This window comes from Sminthopsis crassicaudata, chromosome 1, assembly GCF_048593235.1.
Source record: "Sminthopsis crassicaudata isolate SCR6 chromosome 1, ASM4859323v1, whole genome shotgun sequence".
Taxonomy (NCBI): Eukaryota; Metazoa; Chordata; class Mammalia; order Dasyuromorphia; family Dasyuridae; genus Sminthopsis; species Sminthopsis crassicaudata.
Window position 1 is genome coordinate 251,633,183 of NC_133617.1, and position 20,644 is coordinate 251,653,826.

At 35.6% G+C, this 20,644-nt stretch overlaps 1 protein-coding gene and 1 long non-coding RNA gene across 3 annotated transcripts in view; one reads left to right on the forward strand and one right to left on the reverse strand.

Moving 5' to 3' along the window:
* Window positions 1–18,899, reverse strand: part of LOC141548766 (uncharacterized) — a 102,954-nt gene extending 84,055 nt beyond the window's left edge. The window contains exon 1 of the long non-coding RNA XR_012484051.1: window positions 18,816–18,899. This is a non-coding gene — a long non-coding RNA (uncharacterized LOC141548766). The remainder of the gene's footprint in view (window positions 1–18,815) is intronic.
* SPIDR (scaffold protein involved in DNA repair) overlaps window positions 1–20,644 on the forward strand; it is a 537,804-nt gene that overhangs the window by 324,056 nt on the left and 193,104 nt on the right. For both annotated transcript variants that reach the window (XM_074277903.1, XM_074277912.1), the window contains one exon: window positions 354–625. In XM_074277903.1, coding sequence (XP_074134004.1) covers window positions 354–625 — 272 coding nt within the window. The remainder of the gene's footprint in view (window positions 1–353; window positions 626–20,644) is intronic.

Genomic DNA, 20,644 nt, shown 5'->3' on the forward strand with positions numbered 1-20,644 from the left:
AAGTAGCAGAATCCAAAACAACCTTTCTTTCTTGGAGACTGTTGTGTTCCATGATGTCTTTAGTATTATTAGTTTTCTTGATTGAACATAGAGCCATTAAATTACTAGGGATGTACTCTGTTTGATAAATACCTTTAAAATCACTTTATCCTTCAAAAGAATAATGCAGACAAGTTGAAATTTGTCTAAAAATTATAAATATGACCTCCTTGAGGATAGGGACTATTTTATTTTTATTAATATAGGACTTGGCCCATATTAAGAGCTTAAAGAAGCTTGCTGAATTATTGTTGATGATGAGAATGCTAGTAATAAGTTAAATCCCAGTTATTTCTCTTGAATGTCTTTGCCAGGTGATGTGCACTACTGTTACTACAAGCAGGATAGGGGGACTTCATGACCTCCAAGAAACAAAACAGGACATTCCAGCACAGCTTTCCATAAGTGACTCCCTCCTGGATGTGGTCGAAAGCCAGGGAACGGCCAGGTGGAAAGGAGTACAGGTCCAGGTGGTGGTGCAAAGAGTATATTATCTTCCTGTAAGAGATGTCTCCAGATATCAACAAGGAAATAACTCTGCCCATTTGGCTGGCCCGTTGAGAATTCCAGACCAGCACAATACTCGGTGAGTTATCCAAAGAACCTTGGCATTCTGGTTCCATCATCTAGGTATTTCTTTTAATGCAAAGGAACTGCAAGGTCCTGTTTCTCATTACATCTCTTTGGAGCCAATATTGAATTAGTCCCAGGAACCTTACAGTTTATATGAATTGGAAAAGTAAATTAATTAATAAGTACTTTGGTAAGCCAAGTCCATCTGAAGGACTACACAATTATAAATTGAACCTGGTGCATTTAGATAGGTTACTTATGATAAGTAAGATTTTTGTAATTGTGGTTTGTAGTTTTTAAGACAGTTTATGCATTCTTTTTTTCAATGTCTCCCTATTGTTTATAGGATAAAATACAGTCTCTTTAGTTGTGAGCCGGGAGGAAGGGTGAACCCTAAAACTGTCCTTGACTTTTGGGGTGAGCTCTGGAGCTCAGTTGTGACAGAGACCCACCCTTTAACTGGTTTCATTAAGATTAGCCCAGGACCACTCCTTCCCTGCTTAGTGCCAACTAAGTGGTCTCATTCAACTGGAAATCTAGGCTTGGGGGCAGCAAAACCGTAGTCTCAGATTTCTTATAAAAAGACAATTCTAAGCTCCATATCTTTGCAGAAGTCTGAAATGGGAATTGTCCTTCTGCCAAAGGACCTCTCCTCTTAACACGGCTGCCCACCAGGACTCCTGCCTGCTGTGAAGACATTCTCTTCTGGTTTAGTTTTCTTGGGGTCTCTGGGAGCAGCCTTCTTTTCCGTTCAGTAATCACCACAAGGACAACCAGGTGTTAAAGTCCAAATCCTTTATTGTCTCCTTGCCTGATGCTGGGCAACTTTCTGGAGAGCCTCTCAGTCTGGCCTTGGTTTCAGTAGGGGAAGTGCAAGAGTCCAGGTCAGCCACCCGGAGCCAGACTGAAGATGAAATGAATTTCTGTCTCCTTGGCTCTGAGAGCTTCTAATGTGCTTGTCCTCTTTGGCTCAGTCCCTGCTTATATGCTCCACACTAAGTATAAACCAATCATTATATCTCTAGGAAACCATTATTTGTTGTAAGATTAAATCAATCATATTGAACCATGCTAAACTAGATAACCATTGTCTCATCATTTCCACTTAGTACCTTGTAAGCATCCTTTGTTTCAAGTTCAGAGTTCTGGCCCATAACACTTCTCCGTGATAACCTTTTATTATTTCTCTGCCGGGACCTCTTGCCACTCAGAAGTCTGTCTTCCTAGCAAAGCTGGCTTCTCAGCCGACAATAAACTTCCCTTTTGCCAGTCAGACTTTTTGGGTTCGTGAATTCTTTCACATTGGTCCTGCATCTCCAACCAAAAAGGGGATTCTCCCAACTCTCTGCACTACCCCCCATTTTACTAAGAAATCAAGTACTTGCTTATAGTATATGTAAGTAATAAGTATTACTTCCTAATTTCTCCAGTCCTGGCCACTGGTAGTGGTTAAGATATCTTTGCTAGAATGCTTGAAATCTCTTAGGCTCCTTCTGATGAAAGATAGCATGCATATGATTATAGGCCACATACAGTGAGCTGGAAGAAAACTTTGAGATCACTGCATTCAGTATCCTGATTTGATGAAGAATCTGGGGGCTAAAAAGGATAATTGTGGGGAGAGAGTGCTTTCATTAAAAGAGACCCTGGGAGCTTTCATGGAGCCAGTAGCACCTGAAATGATCCTTGAAAGAAAAGAAAAATTTAGAAAGTTAGACATAAAGTGATATCCGGCATAAGAGACAATCTGCATGAATGTACAGATATGAGAGAATGGGGAGCAGCTAAGTAGTCCAGCATGGCTGCACTGCTGAAATACAGAGCATGTTAAGAAAAATATGTGAAAGAAGGCAGTTTAGAGCCACATAATCGATATCCAACTGATGTAGTTAATAGCAGTGTAGAGAGTTGTGGGAATCCCCCCTTTGGTTGGAGACGCAGGTCCAACGTGAAAGAATTCACTAGCCCAAAAAGTCTGACTGGCAAATGGGAAGTTTGTTGTTGGCTGAGAAGCCAGCTTTGCTAAGAAGACAGACTTCTGAGTGGCAAGAGGTCCCGGCAGAGAAATAATAAAAGGTTATCACTGAGAAGAGAATGTCTTCACAGCAGGCAGGGGTTCTGGTAGGTAGCTGTGTTAAGAGGAGAGGTCTCTTGGCAAAGCATAATTCCTACTTTAGACTTCTGCAAAAATATGAGTTTAAAATTGTCTTTTTTATAAGAAATCTGAGACTGGGGTTTCTATTGAATGAGATTCCTTCAATATTGTCATTGCCCCTAGGCCTAGATTTCCAACTGATTGAGACCACTTAAGTTATATTCAGGTCCAGCTCTCCAACTGAAAGAAACCACTTAAATTCGAGCTAAGTAAGGAATGGTCCTGGGCTAATCTTAATGAAACCATTTAACTGCCTTGAAGGGTGGGTCTTTGTCAGAGGAGAGCTCCAGAGCTCACCCCAAAAGTTAAGGAGGACAATTTCCCTTGTCAAAAGTAGGGAAAAATATTGGAGCAAAATATTAGAAAATAAGCTGTTTTGTGACCATTGGGAAAATGTTGTGTGTAAGAAACACTTTTGATTCAGACTTAATTTAAATTCATACAAAATTTAATATTTAGAGTGGGGTAGAAGTATCACCAGCATCACAATTTTCTCATAAAAGTCCCTAGTCATCTTTTATGGAAAACCAGAGTTCTATAGAATGCAGATTATGAAATCTTGTCATAACTTCGTATCTTGTATATAGTTAGATCATCAGAAAACTCCATGTATGGAATATATTATAACTTCCTGCAGAAATTCCTCTAGTCCAAAAACATAATATAAGATTTTCTGTTTTTATAGGGGGGCATCATAAAAAATGTTTATGTAGAAATGGTTTCTGCATCTCTTCCAAAACTATAGTTAAAGACCTAGTCCATTATGTTGCTTCCATATATGAAGATTTATGTGAATAATTTCTCCTACAGTTAAGTGCCAGGAAAATGTTTGTCTCTCCAGAGCAACTTAGGATGCTTTCTTTTATTAAACAATGAGACCTGTTTAAGCCAATGTGTTTCCCTTTTTGCTCTATTAGTTAGAAGCTCAGGGCTTAAATTGTTGTTCAGCTACAGTGCATAACTCATCCCAGATGCAAAAATCCCCGATCCCCTTTTTATCATAGTTTTTCTCCTATACTTTATTTTTACTTGTCCTTTTTTTTAAGTCACTGCAAGTCAATTCACATCCTTTTTTGAAAGTACAAATAATACAAAAAATGAATGAGTAAGGGATTGAAACTTTGACAGGGCCTACAAAATTCATTTAAAAGTCCCCTCATAATGATACCATCAAAGTAACAGGGGGAGATTGAAGAAGAAAGTTCCTTCCTCTTTTTGCTTCTATCCTGACCAGCAGAAGAAAAGCCTGGATACAGTAAGCCAATGGTATGCAATAAGTACTTCCCTGTGAAAATGAAATCAAATGTTAATATTGCATCATTATCCATGGTACCTTTTATCAAAATGCAGTTATTCTGTTTAATTCTGTCTTAGCTTTAACTCTGAAATTGTTAGCTAACTTTTTTTTGCATCAGTTGAAGCATAATACTCTCTGTTTATATCTCTTCTTTATAAATGTTTCTATGTAATATAAAGATATCTAGTTTATCTAAAATTCTATTTCCTTCTTTCTTATTTATTTTTTGGTTAGATTTATCTAATTCTGAGAGGAAAAGATTAAAGTCTTCCATAATTATGGTATTACTATCTGTTTCCACCTATAATGCATTTGACTTTAAAAAATTTAGGTGCTATAGTATTTGGTGCATATAGAATTTTTTTCCTCTTCTATGTTATGAAAATGTTTGTTTTACTTCTTAAGTCCAGAATAAAATAAGTACATTCTTAAAAGAAAAAAAAATTAAACTAAATTAAATCTTTTAAGTCCTACCTTAAATCTTGTTTTGAAAGAATATGACCTAGGGTTATGACAGCATGATATAGTCAATAATGGCCTTAGAGCAAGAAATATGTAAGTCCTACCTGTATATGTGTATATGTGTGTATCTGTATGTCTATATGCACATTTTTACTGTCTATATTACCTGGCAAATTATTTAACCTTTGAATGCTCTAAAAATTCTCTAAGATTCTCAGTTACAGAAAAGTTGTCAGTTTTCTTTGGTAAAGAGAATATTCTTATGGGAAGTTGCCTATTTCAATGAAATCAAAGGCCAGTCTCTAACCCCTAAAGTGATTTCAGACAATAGTCTTCATTTCTTATCTATAGGGTTTTCTTGAGAACCAAGTTAGATAAGGTATGTAAAGTACTTTGCAAACTTTTAAGGGCTATGTAAATGTTAACTGTTATTATCAGCCAGAAAATGTGCTAAGGATCACAAGCCTTTTTCCTGGAGTGCTGGGCTATTTTCACCACCACCACCACCTACTTCTTATATATCTTGTAGCTATTTCCCCATTTTGTTCAGTTAACTATAATCAGATAGGCAGATTTGGGGAAGGAGGGTACTTTTAGGCTAGATGTAAGCTAAAATTGATACAAATAAATGAGTACTGAAAACTTAAATGTATAATTTGAGTTGGCACTATTGTCTCTGATCATCCCTTGGGTATATCTGGGCACTATAAAAAATGTTTATTTGTTGCAAGGTGAACATCTTGAACACAGTGGGTGACCAGTAAATACTTGTCTGTAGGTAATAGCTCAATACAGTTTTACTGAGATAAAAGATCTTTCCTTAATTAATAAATTGTAATGAGATTAAAGGCTGCGCCAGTAGAGGAAAAATATTATTTATAGCATCCTTCCACTTTTAACCAGTGCTTAGGCATTCAGTTCAGTTCAATAGACATGTGCTGTGTGTCTGCTGGGTACAGGGACTAGATATTAGTATAATGCAACCATGGATCTTTGGCACATGAAACAGAAGCTGGAGCCAACCCCTGGAGTACTCAGGGGACAACACAAGGCACCCCAAACCAGACAATCCAGTCTGAGGTTAGGTAATTGGGACTCCTGAATCACAGCCCAGTTGGCAATGCTGCAGGCTGTTAATGCTTTATTTTGGCATTCTTGTGGTCCTCTGGATTTCTGAAGTTGTTTGAATTCTAGAAGAAAAAATATCCTGCATTTAAAATCCTAGGGCAACATTGTCTTTATGTCAGTTTGGAATATGTATGATTGATGAGTCAATGAACAAACATTTTTAAGGGCCTACTATTTGAATTAGTTTTCAAAGTTGTCAGTTCCCAAAGGAAAGAGACATATCTGCTTCTTGGTCTCATAAATCACCTTGCTGCCTTGCTTCATTGTGATTTTCTGGAATAGGAATGGATCAAATAGAAGTTTTGAATGACGTGTAATGTTAAGTTTTTAACATGTGCACATGTACTAAGCTGGAAAATGAGCTTCCTTTGTGAAACCTACTTCACCTGAGTAGGCAAACCACATATTCAGTGGAGGTGGAGAGCTGAGGCTGAGTCACACTGGCAAGATAGCGTGATGAAACTAGCTTCATTATTGCTTCTGCTGTTTGTTTTGTGAGTAATCAAAACCAAGCTCAGTATCCAAGGCTATCCTTCCAGTCCCTTCCACGGTACCTGTTTTACTTGTTAAAAGCATGTGTGAGAGTTGAGACCTAAAGCATAGTGAATCACTGCCAATGCTGAACTCCGAATGCTTTGAATAAGAAACTTGGAACACATATTAATGCATGTTCTGGCAAGAAGAGCTTGTTGGTAAAAGACTAAGCAGGGGAAAAATAAAAAAAAATAAGAGATTTACAGTAATGTGAGAGAACAACAGTCAATGAGCTTATAACCTGTCACAAGGGAACAGTAAGGAGAAAGATCTCAGATGTTTTTGGACTAATAGCTAACTCTATTCATTTTTGGGTTAGGTATTTCTGGGAGCTATGAGAAACACAGAAGTACTTTTCCTTAAGGAAAATAAGTTAGGGCATTCATTTTTTAAAAATCGAGGCAGCACAAAATATGCACATACACACAAAAAAATTACTGCAGGCAGAAGGTCTGGATTCTTATTTCACTTCTGCCCACTTGCTGGCAATGTGACTTTGAATAAATCATTTAATATTTCTTGACTCTAAATTTTTTCATCTGTAAAATGGGATTAACATCTGTTCTATCTACTTCATAGAACTATTATGAGGACCAAATAAGGTAATGGATTTGAAAGTATTTTGTAAAGTATAAAGAGCTGTAGAAATGTAAGTTGGTGTAATAGTACATTTAAAGGGTATTTGGCCTTGGACAAATCCCAGATCTGTAAACTCTGAAAATTTTTAATACTTAGGCTTTTATGGGGCAGCTAGGTGGTGCAGTAGATAGAGCACCAGCCCTGAAGTTAGGAGGTCCTGAGTTCAACTGGCCTCAGACACTTAACACTTCCTGGCTGTGTGACCCTGGGCAAGTCACTTAACCCCAATTGCCTCAGCAAAAAAAAAAAAAAATTACTTAGGCTTTTAGGACCCAGATCTGATGATGATTCTCAATTATGTCTAGAACTCCACGCTATATGGAAAAGATCCAAACTCTTTTTAAGAACCCAAGGGTTCTTAACCTGGGATCCTCAAACTTATGTGTGTGGGTATTTCAACAAAATAGATTTGGGGGGGGTAATCCTATGTATTTTTAATATGCATTTAAAAAACACTTCTGAATAGAGGTTTATAGACTCCAAGGAATCTATGACATGAAAAAAAAAAAATTAAGAGCACCTGGTTTCACTAATTAAATTACATAATATGAAAAGGAGACAAGGCCAGGTGGATAGAGAACAGAACTTGGAGTCATGAAATCTGTATTCATATGCAGCCCCAGTACTTGCTGGCTCTGTGAGCCTGTGGAAATCCCTAACCTTGTAGTGTCATAGGTTACTTTCTAAGGCTCTTTAAATTGCAGAACAAGTGCAAATCCCTATTGGCAGAGGGAGTGTGCTTACTTATGAACTTCCTACACAGATGAGTTCACATGTCCTGAGAATTTCCATTCAATCCCCATAAAGGATATTAAAAAAAAAAACTGTTCAATAATGTTAGGCCTCTTACTTATGTTTCACAAATGTGCATTTAAAACATTTGCTCCACTAAAATACTTTGAATACTCTTATGCCTCATAGTAGTGTAAAGGTGACTTTGGGTTATCAGAGGATTATGTCAGTAAAGTAGTCCCTAGGAGGCCAAAGTCTCAGAGTACAGATCCAGCAATGAACCATTGCCTGAAGACTTGCCTATCCAGTTCTGGAGAACTACCTTACTAATAAGTTGATAATAAGGGCATGAAGTTTTTTTAATTAAAAAATAAGTGCTGGTTGTTTAATTATACCCATCAGAAAGAGACAGAGAAATAGAGAGGGAAAAGAAGAGAGATACAGGGAAGGAGGGAAGAAGAGAGAGTTTCTAAGAATGAAATCAAAGGTTCTTAATAGCATTGAATTAATTGCAGCAAATAAAAGCTAAAAAAAAAGGAAGACACAACCATATTCTTTTCAATTAAACATAAAGGTTACTTTTAATTATTTCATACATAAATGTATTTTGCTTTTCTAAAAAATAAATTATTACAAGGTAAAGAAGACATCTTTGATGAAAGAATAAGAAAGAATATTTTTGTAAATAATCATTCTTCACAGAATGTATCTTCATATTGTTTGAGAAAAATAGTAGAATCATATATTTAGAGCTGAAAGGGATCTTTGAGATCAAAGAGTACTCCTCTACATTTTACAGATAAGGAATATGAGACATAAATAGTTAATAGACCATTTATTAATCAATTATATAGCAGGTGTATTGGGAATATAAATACATTCAAACAAGACAGACTTTACCCTGAATATTTTATCCTAATGGGAGAAATCAACATCTGTAAGGATTGGCAGCAAGGAGGGAGGAAAGGAGAGGAATTACAGGAGCTATTTGGCATTTGAGGGAGAGGTGGCATCCAGAGAAAGCAGAGGGTTAACTGAGGAAAAAAATTATCTGCAGTCTTGCCTAAAGTGATATTTGAAAAGGAGTCATCAATGAGGAGAGAAATCTCCAGAAACGGAGGCTGAGAAATGTTACCCAGGCTTATCTATCTCCACCAATGAACAATATCTTGAGGAGCTTAACAAGAAAAAAAAATAGTTCCCATATAAATATTAATATCTGTAGCAGCTCTTTTTGTAATAGCAAAGTTCTAAAAACAAATTGAATGTCCTCTGATAGGGAGATGCCTGAAAAAAACTAAGGTGTTTATATATACTTGAATAATGTTATGCAGTACACATAGATGAATACAGATGTGAAGAATATGGAGAAACATGGGAAACTTTGTGTTAATGAATAGAAATTGAAATAAGCTGAATCAAGTGAACAAATATAGTCAAAGATAGCAACAAAGTAAATAAAAAAAATCACTAAAAATAAGTAGGAACTCCAAGTAACTAGAACACACGCACATGCACACACACACACACACACACACACACACACACACACACACACTCACACACAAGCTGAAATATCCCAGAGAAGCATTAGTAAAATATCTTCTCCCTCATGGCAGAGAGATGCTCCCATCTACTAGGCTATGACTTTCTCTGTTTCTTCTGGTTTAGCTTTGTTTTCTTTCTTACAAAGGAAGATTCAACCTACAGAGGATATGGGATTATTCAAGTATATAAAGAAAAAGGGCCTTAATAAAATGCATTAGTTTTTTTTTTAATGTTAGATATAGAAAAATGGACTTCATTTCCCCAGAAAATAGTTTTATACCAACAGATATAGGCCTTGGCTGATGGCCATCATTTACCATCCTTATATTCTCCCATCTCTCAGCCTTGAAGAAAAAAATAAGTTCCCTTATTGCTTCTTTGGAATGTTTGTTTTTTTCTTCACCTTCATCTTCATAGGAAGCTTAAAATCTTTTCTTTTGATGTTCAACATGGGTTTGAGTTTTCTCAAATCCTTCTTATCTTCTGCTTTTACTCCAAGACATTTTTCTACCTCCTCAAACTGAACCTCAGAAAAACTTTTACTGCTCATGAGCTTTACATAAAATGTGTCAGCATATGTCAAAGTTTACAAAAGAGAAATCTGTATATCAATCACAGTATAGGTTGTTTTTGCTAGGGGACATCTTGGTTGTTGTCTCACTGAAGAAAAAAAAATTTCCCATGAAATGTTAATATTAACTTTGCGTTTTGCTACAGTTATACCTGAGCATAGTCAGCTTAAGCATTATTCACAGTAATTTTCTCTATGCAGTAACTAAAAATGTTCCTTTCTCAAGATAAGGAAGAGCTTATCTCCCTAAGCCAGATACCTAGTTTGCCAACCTTGAAATTAAAATAGGTCAGTTGGATACTGAGATATCTTCCTTGTTCAGAATCAGACATGATAAATCAAAAGATCATGTTCTGTGATCCGTGAAATATTCAAAAGGTAGTCCAGCTTTTAGCAATAAGAAACACTCATGTCACTTTAAAAAAAAATTGGGGAGGCTTTTGGGAATTGATGGAAAATTTTTGCTTTCTCCAAGTATTATTATAGGTTAAGTTATTCACAATTCTGTAAGTAGGTAGGAAGGAACCCTATTTATAAAACATTACTGATCATGGTGATTAAATAACCAGTCAGGATAGACAGTGACTAAAATAAAGTATAAAAATGAAACATTCCAGAGAATCAGTATGAAACATATCTTCTATTACATGGCAGAGAAATGGGGGATTACTAAGACAACAAGAATATATATTAAGAGACACTTTCTGTCAGTAGCCACTGGTTTGATTTTGGTTTGTTTTTAATTGCCTGGTGTCATGGAACTTGGTGAAAGAATCATAGAATTATAGGATTTCCACACTATATGAAACTTTATAAAATCATCCGCTCCAATTCATATTGTAGTTGAGGTTCTGAGTAACTCAAATAACTTGCCCAGGAACACATTGGGACAATTTATAGCAGTCTCAATCAGTAAACATTTATCAAGATTTACTCTGTGCTAAGCATTGTACTAATCTCTGGAAATACAATAAGAGGCAAAAGATAGACCCTGCTCTCAAAGAACTTACAGTCTAATGGGGTTCTAAATGAGGTTCTAAACCATTTTATTCTTTATTCTGAATCTATTATTCTTTCTACTATACTAGGAATGAATGCTTGGGTTTCTTCTTAAAATAACTCACTTTCTCTCTGTTTGAGATATTTGGAGGAACAATTGCATAATTATTACCCTTCCCAAATACCAGTATCTTCTTCCTCATTATATCCAGAGCATACCCTAGAATAGTAGAATATATAATATATACTAGGCAGCTTACATAGGATGATATGGGTCTCTCACCTCTCACTACTCCTCCTAGCATTTGGAGGTTATGAATTAGGACAAATAGTAGTACCACTAATATAAAAAATATCTTACAGACACAAATAATGACAGTCATTTGTGGAAAAAAAAATCTGACAATGAAAGGAAAAGGAAATACAATTTAATAGTCATCATGTGTTCCATTTCATGCGAAAAAAAAAAAATGCCCTAAACTCTCCTTAGGCAGAGTTCATTTTCTTTTTGCACTTTATATTCCTGTTTTACTATTTGATATAGTTTTAATAAGAAACAAACCCTAAAGTAAAAGTATTGCTCTGTTTAGGAAACAAAAAGACTTCTCCAAGATTGTCATTTTTTTTTCCTGTTTAGAGTATATTGTGAACATTTTTAGCCACTTCAGGAATTTGAAAATATATTTTAAATTTTAAAGTAGTTTTCCATAAATATTGAAAACCCATTTCTATGTATACAATTAAAACCTGAAATGGAGATAAGAAGCATTTTTAACATGCAATCAGCTGCTGTTTAAATCACTTGAATTACCTGTTTCCTGTTTATCTTCTACTTGGGGAAAAAAAGAGGCCACTAATATCAAATATAATGTAATTTAGATCAATTAAATGTTCTGTTTAGATATAATTGTGTAGCGGGGAAGAAGGAAGAATGTCATAGTGTATACAGAACAAAGTGAGACCACAGTGAAAACATTTTGCCAATTGTTTTGGAAGATGCTCACATGCTTTTTAAAAATAAACCTTCCAGAATAAACAGTAATCTGTATCCTTTTTCATTTTAAAACATATGCTTTAAAAAAAATCAAGTGGCAACTCCTAAATTTGTATTTCATCAACATTTACTAAGTACCTACTTGGCAAAATGCCAAGGACAGAGAGATTTAAGCAGAATTAAATTTGTAGGATCTGAGAGTGATATGGAGCAACAAACACCTACAGTTGTACAAACACAAATAGATAACCCAATGATAGTGGTAGAGGCCAATTTTCAATGTTCCAGTAATGGGTCATAGAATCTTAAATTTATTGTAGCTGGAACGGACCTCATACATTGGCTATCTGGTCTCCCTTATTTTACATATGAGATAGGGGAGATATTCCTAGGTTAGGTGGCCTTGTCAAAGTCATAAAGATGTACTAAGTGACAGAACAAGCATTTGAACATAGGTCCATTAAAATGGATTGTAAATCTAGTAGTCTTATACCATGGTGCTATGTACTCTTAATCTGGTACTTGGAACCAGGGATGTGCTGTAAAGACCCTCATACTTTACACTCACAGATTTAGCATGAAAGGGAACCTTGAAAATCCCACATTTTATGTGGGCTGACAGGTGAAAAGATTTGTTGGGAGGGTCAAAGGAAGGAAGTATCTAAAGCAGCATTTGGTTCCACATCTTTTTCTCTCCAAAACCAACAGCCTAATCACTACACATACTCCTGGTTCTAAATATTTTATCCATTCTCTAACCATTCAAGAAACCAGAACAAAAGTGAAGCTATCTATCTGCAAGCAGTTTGTATTCTGTAGTTGAAATTTCTTCATCTTAATGAATTAGGATGTTTTACATGTAATGCCAAAAGGATTGTAAGATGTTTATTTTTTGGTTCATTTTGGACAAAACCTGTGATTTTTCCAATGTAAGAGAACTATCTTTATCGGAGTAGGTCATCATCTGCCCTGAAACTTCTAATCTTAGAGACTTACCTGGAACATTGAAATGTTAAATGATTTGATTAGGGCCACAGTATATAAACTGGCGGCCAATCAGAGGCCAAATTTGGTCTTTCTTGAGTCCCAGTTTTCAATGAACCCACTCCTTATATATGTTTGTTTACTTTAAGGAAACCTTAGTTCATACTATAGTCTCTCTTTTTACTTGTACTTGACTTGTGTCTAATTGAAAATTCAACTACTTTCATACTATCCCTCTTATCCGCCACTTAAATCCATCATTGCTCATTTCCTACCTTCTGCCTATCTCATGCCTTCTTGCATGTCATCATGTCACATCTCTAAGTCATTTGACCATCTTTTTGTTAAAGATATTTTTTGCCCTTAATCTTTACACTAAGATCTACTAATCTATTTTCTTTGTTATTCTGTTCATCACAATGGAATGATACAAGCTTTATTTTCTTGACTTCTTAAACCCTAGTCCTCACAAAGTTCCTTTTCTTTTTTCATCACTTGTCTTGTCAAACTTTCCAGACCTGCCCTCTGTCGCATTTACCAAAAGCATGATCATCTCCTACTTTTACTGTTTAAACTTCCTCTTTGGCATTCCCACTTGTTCTTCTCATTCTGACTCATTTCTGAAGCTTAAATGGGGTGGAATCCCAGAGAACTCTGCCTGGTTATTGTTGTGTGTGTGTTTTTTTTTTCCTCTTATCTTAAAAAAATAACTGCAAAGAGGAATTCAAAAATAGTTTTGTTTTTGGTTTTTTTTTGTTTTTTTTTTTTTACTGAATGGAAATGGAAGGAATCCACCCTGTTTGCTATAAAAGCCCTCATCACATTTCATTCACCCCTCATTCTTACTTATTCAAAGGAAAACTTCTAGAACTAACTTCCACCATTTTGAAACCACAAGTTCCTTACTGTTCATAATATTTTATCACCACAATTTGTCCTCTTAGTCTTTGTTCATCTTAAATATTGTTTCCAATTCCCTTTATAGTGTTCCTTTGCTACTTCTGATCTTTCTAAACCTTAGTTCCACCACAATTTCCGGGCAAAAACCCATTTTCCATTCTCCCACAGTGAAAAGATCACACGATGATAAGATTTTGACATTTATAGAAAGGAGTCATTTTGGCATCTTCTAGCTCCTCTTCTTCTATTTAACTGCAAACTGATAAAATAATGGCAGTCAGCCTTCAATTGGATTGGTCTTGAAGATGAAATTGTTTACAGAACCCACCCTATTCCAACTTTCTTTCCTACTTTCATGTATATCCTCTTTTTTTTTTCTCTTTTTCACAAGGCAATGTTTAGTGACTTCTGATTCCCCTATTAATTATCTCACCATCTTCATTGTTAGCTAATCCTAAAATCTTAGAATAACACTGAACTCTTCCAATATGCTATCATTTTAAAAATTCCATTAAGTCCATTATGTTTGGCAATGGGGGAGAAGAGATATTTGTTTGTTTGTTTATTTTTAGAGGCAGTCAAGTTGTACTGGACCTAAAGTCAGAAGACCTGATTCAAAATATAGCTTCAGGTATTTTACATATATATATATTTACATATATATATATGTATAAAAGATGTATGACTCTGGTAAAGTCACAACCTCTGGCTGTCTCAGTTTCCTGTAAAATGGAAGTAATAATAGTATCTCCTGGAGTAATTGTGAGGATAAAATAATAGTTGTAAAGTTTTATGCGGATCTTAAAATGGTATAAAAATGAGAGTCATTATCATTCTTATTATTATCTTTTGACTAGTTTTGCTGATTTTTTTTCTTCCCCTTTTAAAAAAGTCTGTTTTAGATCATGGCTCTTTGGGAGTTAAGGGGAAGAATTTATGTAGACAGGAGAAAATATGTAGATAATGTCTAAATAAAAGTTGTTGTTTTTTTTTTTTTCCTCCAGTTGTGTTGATTTTGTCTACTCAGCACCTCTCACTTCTCACTGTGCTGCTATCTTAGTTCAGGTCCTCATTACCTCCTACACAAAGTAATGAAATACTTTCTTAAATTACTTAATCTATTCTTCCTAAGTTTGTCCTACTCACTATTATTGGAATAATCTTCCTAAAGTGAAGTTTTGATCATCCACACTCATGATCCCAAATTTTGTATCAGACAAATTCCAGACTCCTTTTTCTCAATGACTCAAGCCTTACTTGTCCAATTTTAATTCTCACTTCTTTACTTAAGCCCCTCAGTCCATTCAGTACTCTGGGAAAATTGTATTAATTCTTATTGTCCAGACTTGTCTCTGTGCCTTCACTCATGCTATTCTCTCTGCCTGAAATGTTACCCTCAAAGAATCATAGAATATGAGAATAATATCTCATGATGAATGAAAATAATAGAATAATATCAATTGGAAATACTTCAGAAGCCATCTGTATCTGCCTTTTTGCCACATTTATTTTTTTATACTTCATTCCTCTCCCTCTATTTTCTATCTCCAATTATTAAATCCTACCTTGTTTTAAAGCTAAGCTTAAATACTGTTTTATTCCTGAATCCTTCCACAATCCCTCCTAATCAAGAGTGATTTCTTCCTTTTTTCAAGTAACATAATCCTGATATGTACCTTTTTTTGATAAATTTCCCCTCTGTTCCTGACTCTTTTACTTTGGGAATTTTGTTGTGTTACTAAAAGGGGCTGGAATCTTCTTAAGTGGCTCCAAATCCTTCCTTGCCTGCAATTCTGATATTAAGATAGTCCAAAGCTTTTATATAAGCTAGACTATAGACTACCATCTGCCACATGTTATAATTGTCTTACCATGGCTTAACTCTCCTCAGGAATGTGTTCTCTCAGGACCTAGTTCAGGACCTTTTGGAGATAGTAGTATTTAATGAATGGATGACAGAATCACTGAATAATAGAATTTTAAAAGTCTTAACTTCTTACTGAGTAGATTTTAGCTTCTGCTTATAGACTTTCAGTGGTAGTACCTCATTTCATTACAAGGTAATCCAGTCCATACTCAACTTTCTTAAGTTTCTATGAAAGTAGGCATCAGTATTTCTCTTTATATGTCCTTGAGCTTTTTCTGTGCCATTTTACTAAGTAGCACAGTGAATAGTATGCCAGACTTGTAGGTAGGAAGTTCTGAATTTGAATCTCACCTCTGATACTTACTAGCTCTATGACTCTGAGAAAGTCACTTTACTAAACCCCAATTTTTTATCTGTAAAATGAGGCTATTAGCACCTACGTCATAGGATTATTGTGAAGATCAAAGGAGATAACATATATAAAATATTTTTCAAATCTGAGTTTTACAAATGCTAATATTATTATTATTATTATTATTATTATTACCATCTGATTGAATGAAATCAGTGCTTCATGGTAGAATTTTAGTTTCATATTTGAAAGTGGAACATATATATATGTACATATATATATATATATATATATATATATATATATATATATATATACACACACACACATATGTACATGCTTTCATTGCTTCATAAATACTAAACAACAATAACCTATGCCCTTTGGCTGATCTTCCCCATTTCTCAAACATATGTAACCAGCATGATGAACTTGACAAGCTCAGTGAAATTGTGAAGCAGAAATAGAGATTTCTGGGTTCCTTTTTTTTTTTTTTAAACATGCTAAACTAGTAATGGTGGAGAGACGGGACAAGGGAGAAACATAACAGCTTAATGAATTGGATACAGACCATGATTATGAAAATGGGATTTTTAAAATGAAGAAAAGATAGCAGAGGTAATTTTCCAGAATTGTAGCCAGTCACAGTATATGCAGTCAGCTTGCTGGCATTTAAGCTGGAAATGGTAATTTTCCAACACCTGTTATCTGTCAGGATCAAGTAAACTTCCAAGGTAACCCTGCATAAAAGACATGGAAATTTTCTCTCATGTTTCTAACCCTTTTTCCTTGGAAATTTTGTTTTGAAAGGGGCTGGAGACCTCTTAAGTGGCTCCACACCCTCCGTAGCCTGCAGTTCTGATCTTGAGGCAGTATTGTGGTCACATTAGAACAGTCCTCCAAAAGTTTTATATAAGCCAGATTCAAGTTCTGGAATGTGTTTTTCTAAAATGACAGCACAGAGAAGAGCTATGGAAGACAGGCAGAGCAGACAGGACTGGGCAAATACTGAGGAGGATCATCCCAGCTCAGTGCACTGTGCCACAGGTCATTCACTCCAACCAAAGACAGCTTTGGTAAGATCAACTCTGGCCTGCTTTGATTGCCCCCTTCCAGCTGCTACACCTTAGGATCCCTTAAGCCACCCCATCTCCATTTTTTTCCTCCCTCATGGGTGACCTGCCCTGCCCTATTTTCCCAGCTGCTGCTAAGCCCAATGGCACTCTGCTCACAGGCTGTTCAGCCAACTGGCAGTTGAGTTTGCTCACCCTTGTTGTACTGATTTCTGGCTCTTCAGCTCTGATTGACTGGAGCCAAATCAACTCTGTGCTTCCCAGAAAACTGGAGCAAGTGAACCCCACCTCCCTCCAAGCAATCCCTCTGCTTAACATCCTTCACTGCAGAAGTAGGAGAGAAGATGACATATAAATAGATACTGCCCTTACTTCCTGGAAGGCTTGCCTTGGCAGTGATATCCTGAAAGTTAAAATGCTTCGTCCTTATTTGCGGGGTCAAACAAAACAAAGGAGATTTTTCTGGACAAAAAAAAAAAAAAAAAAAAAAAATGTGGCTACTTCACATCTGGGCTTAGTTGGCCCTCAAAACTAGCCTCTAGATTGGTTGTTTGCTGCTATTCTCTTCCATTCTAATATATTCTTAAATTAACTGCTATGTCAATCTTCCTAAAGCTGATTAATTCCTATAGAATCAATTTTCTTGTTTAAAAACTATCAGAGTCCATCTTTGCCCAATGAATAAAATCTAAACTACTCAATTTGGTATAGATAGCATTCTGCAATATGGCACCAACCAATTTTTTTACCTTTATCTTTCATTAAATAAATTTCCTATACATTTCCATTAGATAACCTATCATTCCCTAAAATTCAGTGGTCCTCAAACTTTCAGTTCACTGTCCCTCAGACTGTTAGAGGGTAGGGCTATAGTAAAAACAAAAACACACTCAGTCTCCGCCCCTCAGCCCATTTGCCATAACCCTGCAGACAGCATAAACGTCCTCAGCGGCCCACGGGCAGTAGTTTGAGAACCCCTGCAAATAGTCCTGTACTTTCAAAAAAGTCTCTTTGTTCATGCTGTTCTCTTTACTTGGATGCCACTTTTGTGCCTCTTTAAATCACAGCTATCCTTTTTTCAACAATGAGGTGATTCAAGACAATTCCAATAATCTTGTGTTGGAAAGAGACACCCGCATCAACTATTGGAAACTAAATGTGGATTACAATATAGTATTTTCATCTTTGTTGTTTGTTTGCTTGGTTTTTTTCTTTCTCATTTTTCCCCTTTTTGATCTGATTTTTCTTGCATATGGAAATATGTTTAGAAGAATTGCACATGTTAACCTATATTAAATCACTTGCTGTCTAGGGGAAGAGAGAAGGGAAGAGGGAGGGGGAAAAAAATTGGAATGCAAGGTTTTGCAAGGGCGGATGTTCAAAATTATCTTTGCTTGTGTTTTGAAAAATAAAAGCTATTATTATTTTTAAAAATAAATAAATCACAGCCATCCTTGAAGAACTAAATAATTCTTCCTCCAATATCTTTTTTGATTCCTCCTTATTGCCTCAAACAGGTATAACGTTCTTTTGAATATTAATAGTACTTTGTGCTTATCAAAATCCAACTTTTTACTGCTAGAATATATGTTTTGGTTTTATTCCTTCTACTCTGGCATGGTGCAGAGATGACCCTAGGTTCTCAAGGCTGCAATAGTGGCACTAGCAATATCTATCAAGTTGGAAAGGTCAGAGATTGAGAACTAGCATATGTAGTACAGAAAGGTTCTTCAGCTCAGCAGAAGCTTGACAGGACTTAGTTAATGAATTCCTTGACTGTGGCACTCCATGACAATGAACCGTAAAGCTTTAGGAGGGCAGGGGATTTTATTCCTTCTTGTACTATGCAAGTGTCAACTTTTTTGAGTTCAGATAAAATGAGATCCATGTAAATGAATGAACAAATAGTAAAAAGAGGTTTCCTTAGCTCAAACACATGAAGTATATGCAACAAGGACACAGTGATACTTATCTTCTAAAGATGTGATATATCCTTCATCTTTACATGGAAGGGCATCTGGTCGTCAGGGCAGGATGTAATCTTCAAATGTCTATTAACTAAGGGAGTCCTCCACCAACTATATATTCTTCATAATGCCTCTCTGTGACACCAGAATCATCTCACCATGTCCAAAGGCCACTAGGAAGCTTAGTCTAGGGAGACATAGCTTCGGCTTTACCTTTCCCCATGTCAATCAAGTTACGGTTTTTGTTAGCTTTTCCTAAAGGAAAAGAGCAAAGAACCCTGGTCCTATCACATTTTATATTAAATAATAGTATGTATGTATCTCATCTTCCCTGATGGACTATGAACTTATTGGAGATAGAAAACATCTCATTTCTTTCTATCACTCATAGTATCTATAATAATTCTTTATACAGAGTAAGCATTAATAAATGTTTATTGCATTGAATTCAGTAAATGCTACTGAACTGAGTTTTTGAGTTATTGATTCAATAAGTGAATTTATCAACAAGTATTTATTGTATTCTCAGATGAAGAAATTGAAACTATTTCTAGCCATATGAAAAGATGCTCCAAGTCATTATTAATCAGAGAAATGCAAATTAAGACAACTCGGAGTTACCACTACATACCTGTCAGATTGGCTAGAATGACAGGGAAAGATAATGTACAATGGTGGAGGGGATGTGGGAAAACTGGGACACTGATACATTGTTGGTGGAGTTGTGACTACATCCAGCCATTCTGGAGAGCAATTTGGAACTATGCTCAAAAAGTTATCAAACTGTGCATACATATATATACATGTATATATACATAAACAAGAATGTTTGTGGCAGCCCTCTTTGTAGTGACCAGAAACTGGAAACTGAGTGGATGCCCATCAATTGGAGAATGGCTGAATAAACTGTGGTATATGAATATTATGGAATATTATTGTTCTGTAAGAAATGACCAACAGGATGATTTCAGAAAGGCCTGGAGAGACTTACATGAACTGATGCTGAGTGAAATGAGCAGGACCAGGAGATCATTATATATTTCAACAACAATACTGTATGATGATCAATTCTGATGGACGTGGCCCTCTCCCAACAATGAGATGAACCAAATCAGTTACAATAGAGCAGTAATGAACTGAACCAGATACACCCAGCGAAAGAACTCTGGGAGATGACTATGAACCACAACATAGAATTCCCAATCCCTCTATTTTTGTCTACCTGCATTTTGGATTTCCTTCACAGGCTAATTGTACACTGTTTCAAAGTCCGATTCTTTTTGTACAGCAAAATAACTGTTTGGACATGTATACATATATTGTATTTAATTTATACTTTAACATATTTAACATGTATTAGTCAACCTGCCATCTGGGGGAGAGGGTGGGGGGAAGAACGGGAAAAGTTGAAACAAAAGGTTTTGCAATTGTCAATGCTGGAAAATTACCTATGCATAAAATTTTTGTAAAAATTAATTAAATCAATCAATTAATTAATTAAACAAAAAACAAGTATTTATTATAATAAGTAATATCATAGAGGGTGTATACTCTTATCCTTGTTCTTTTTTTTTTTTTTTTTTAATTTTTTATTTTATTTTATAATTATAACATTTTTGACAGTACATATGCATGGGTAATTTTTTACAACATTATCCCTTGCACTTACTTCTATTCAGATTTTTTCCCTTCCTCCCCCAACCCCCTCCCCCAGATGGCAAGCAGTCTTATATATGTTAAATATATTACAGTATAATTTAGATACAATATATGTGTGTAGAACCGAATTTTTTGTTGCACAGGAAGAATTGGATTCAGAAGGTAAAAATA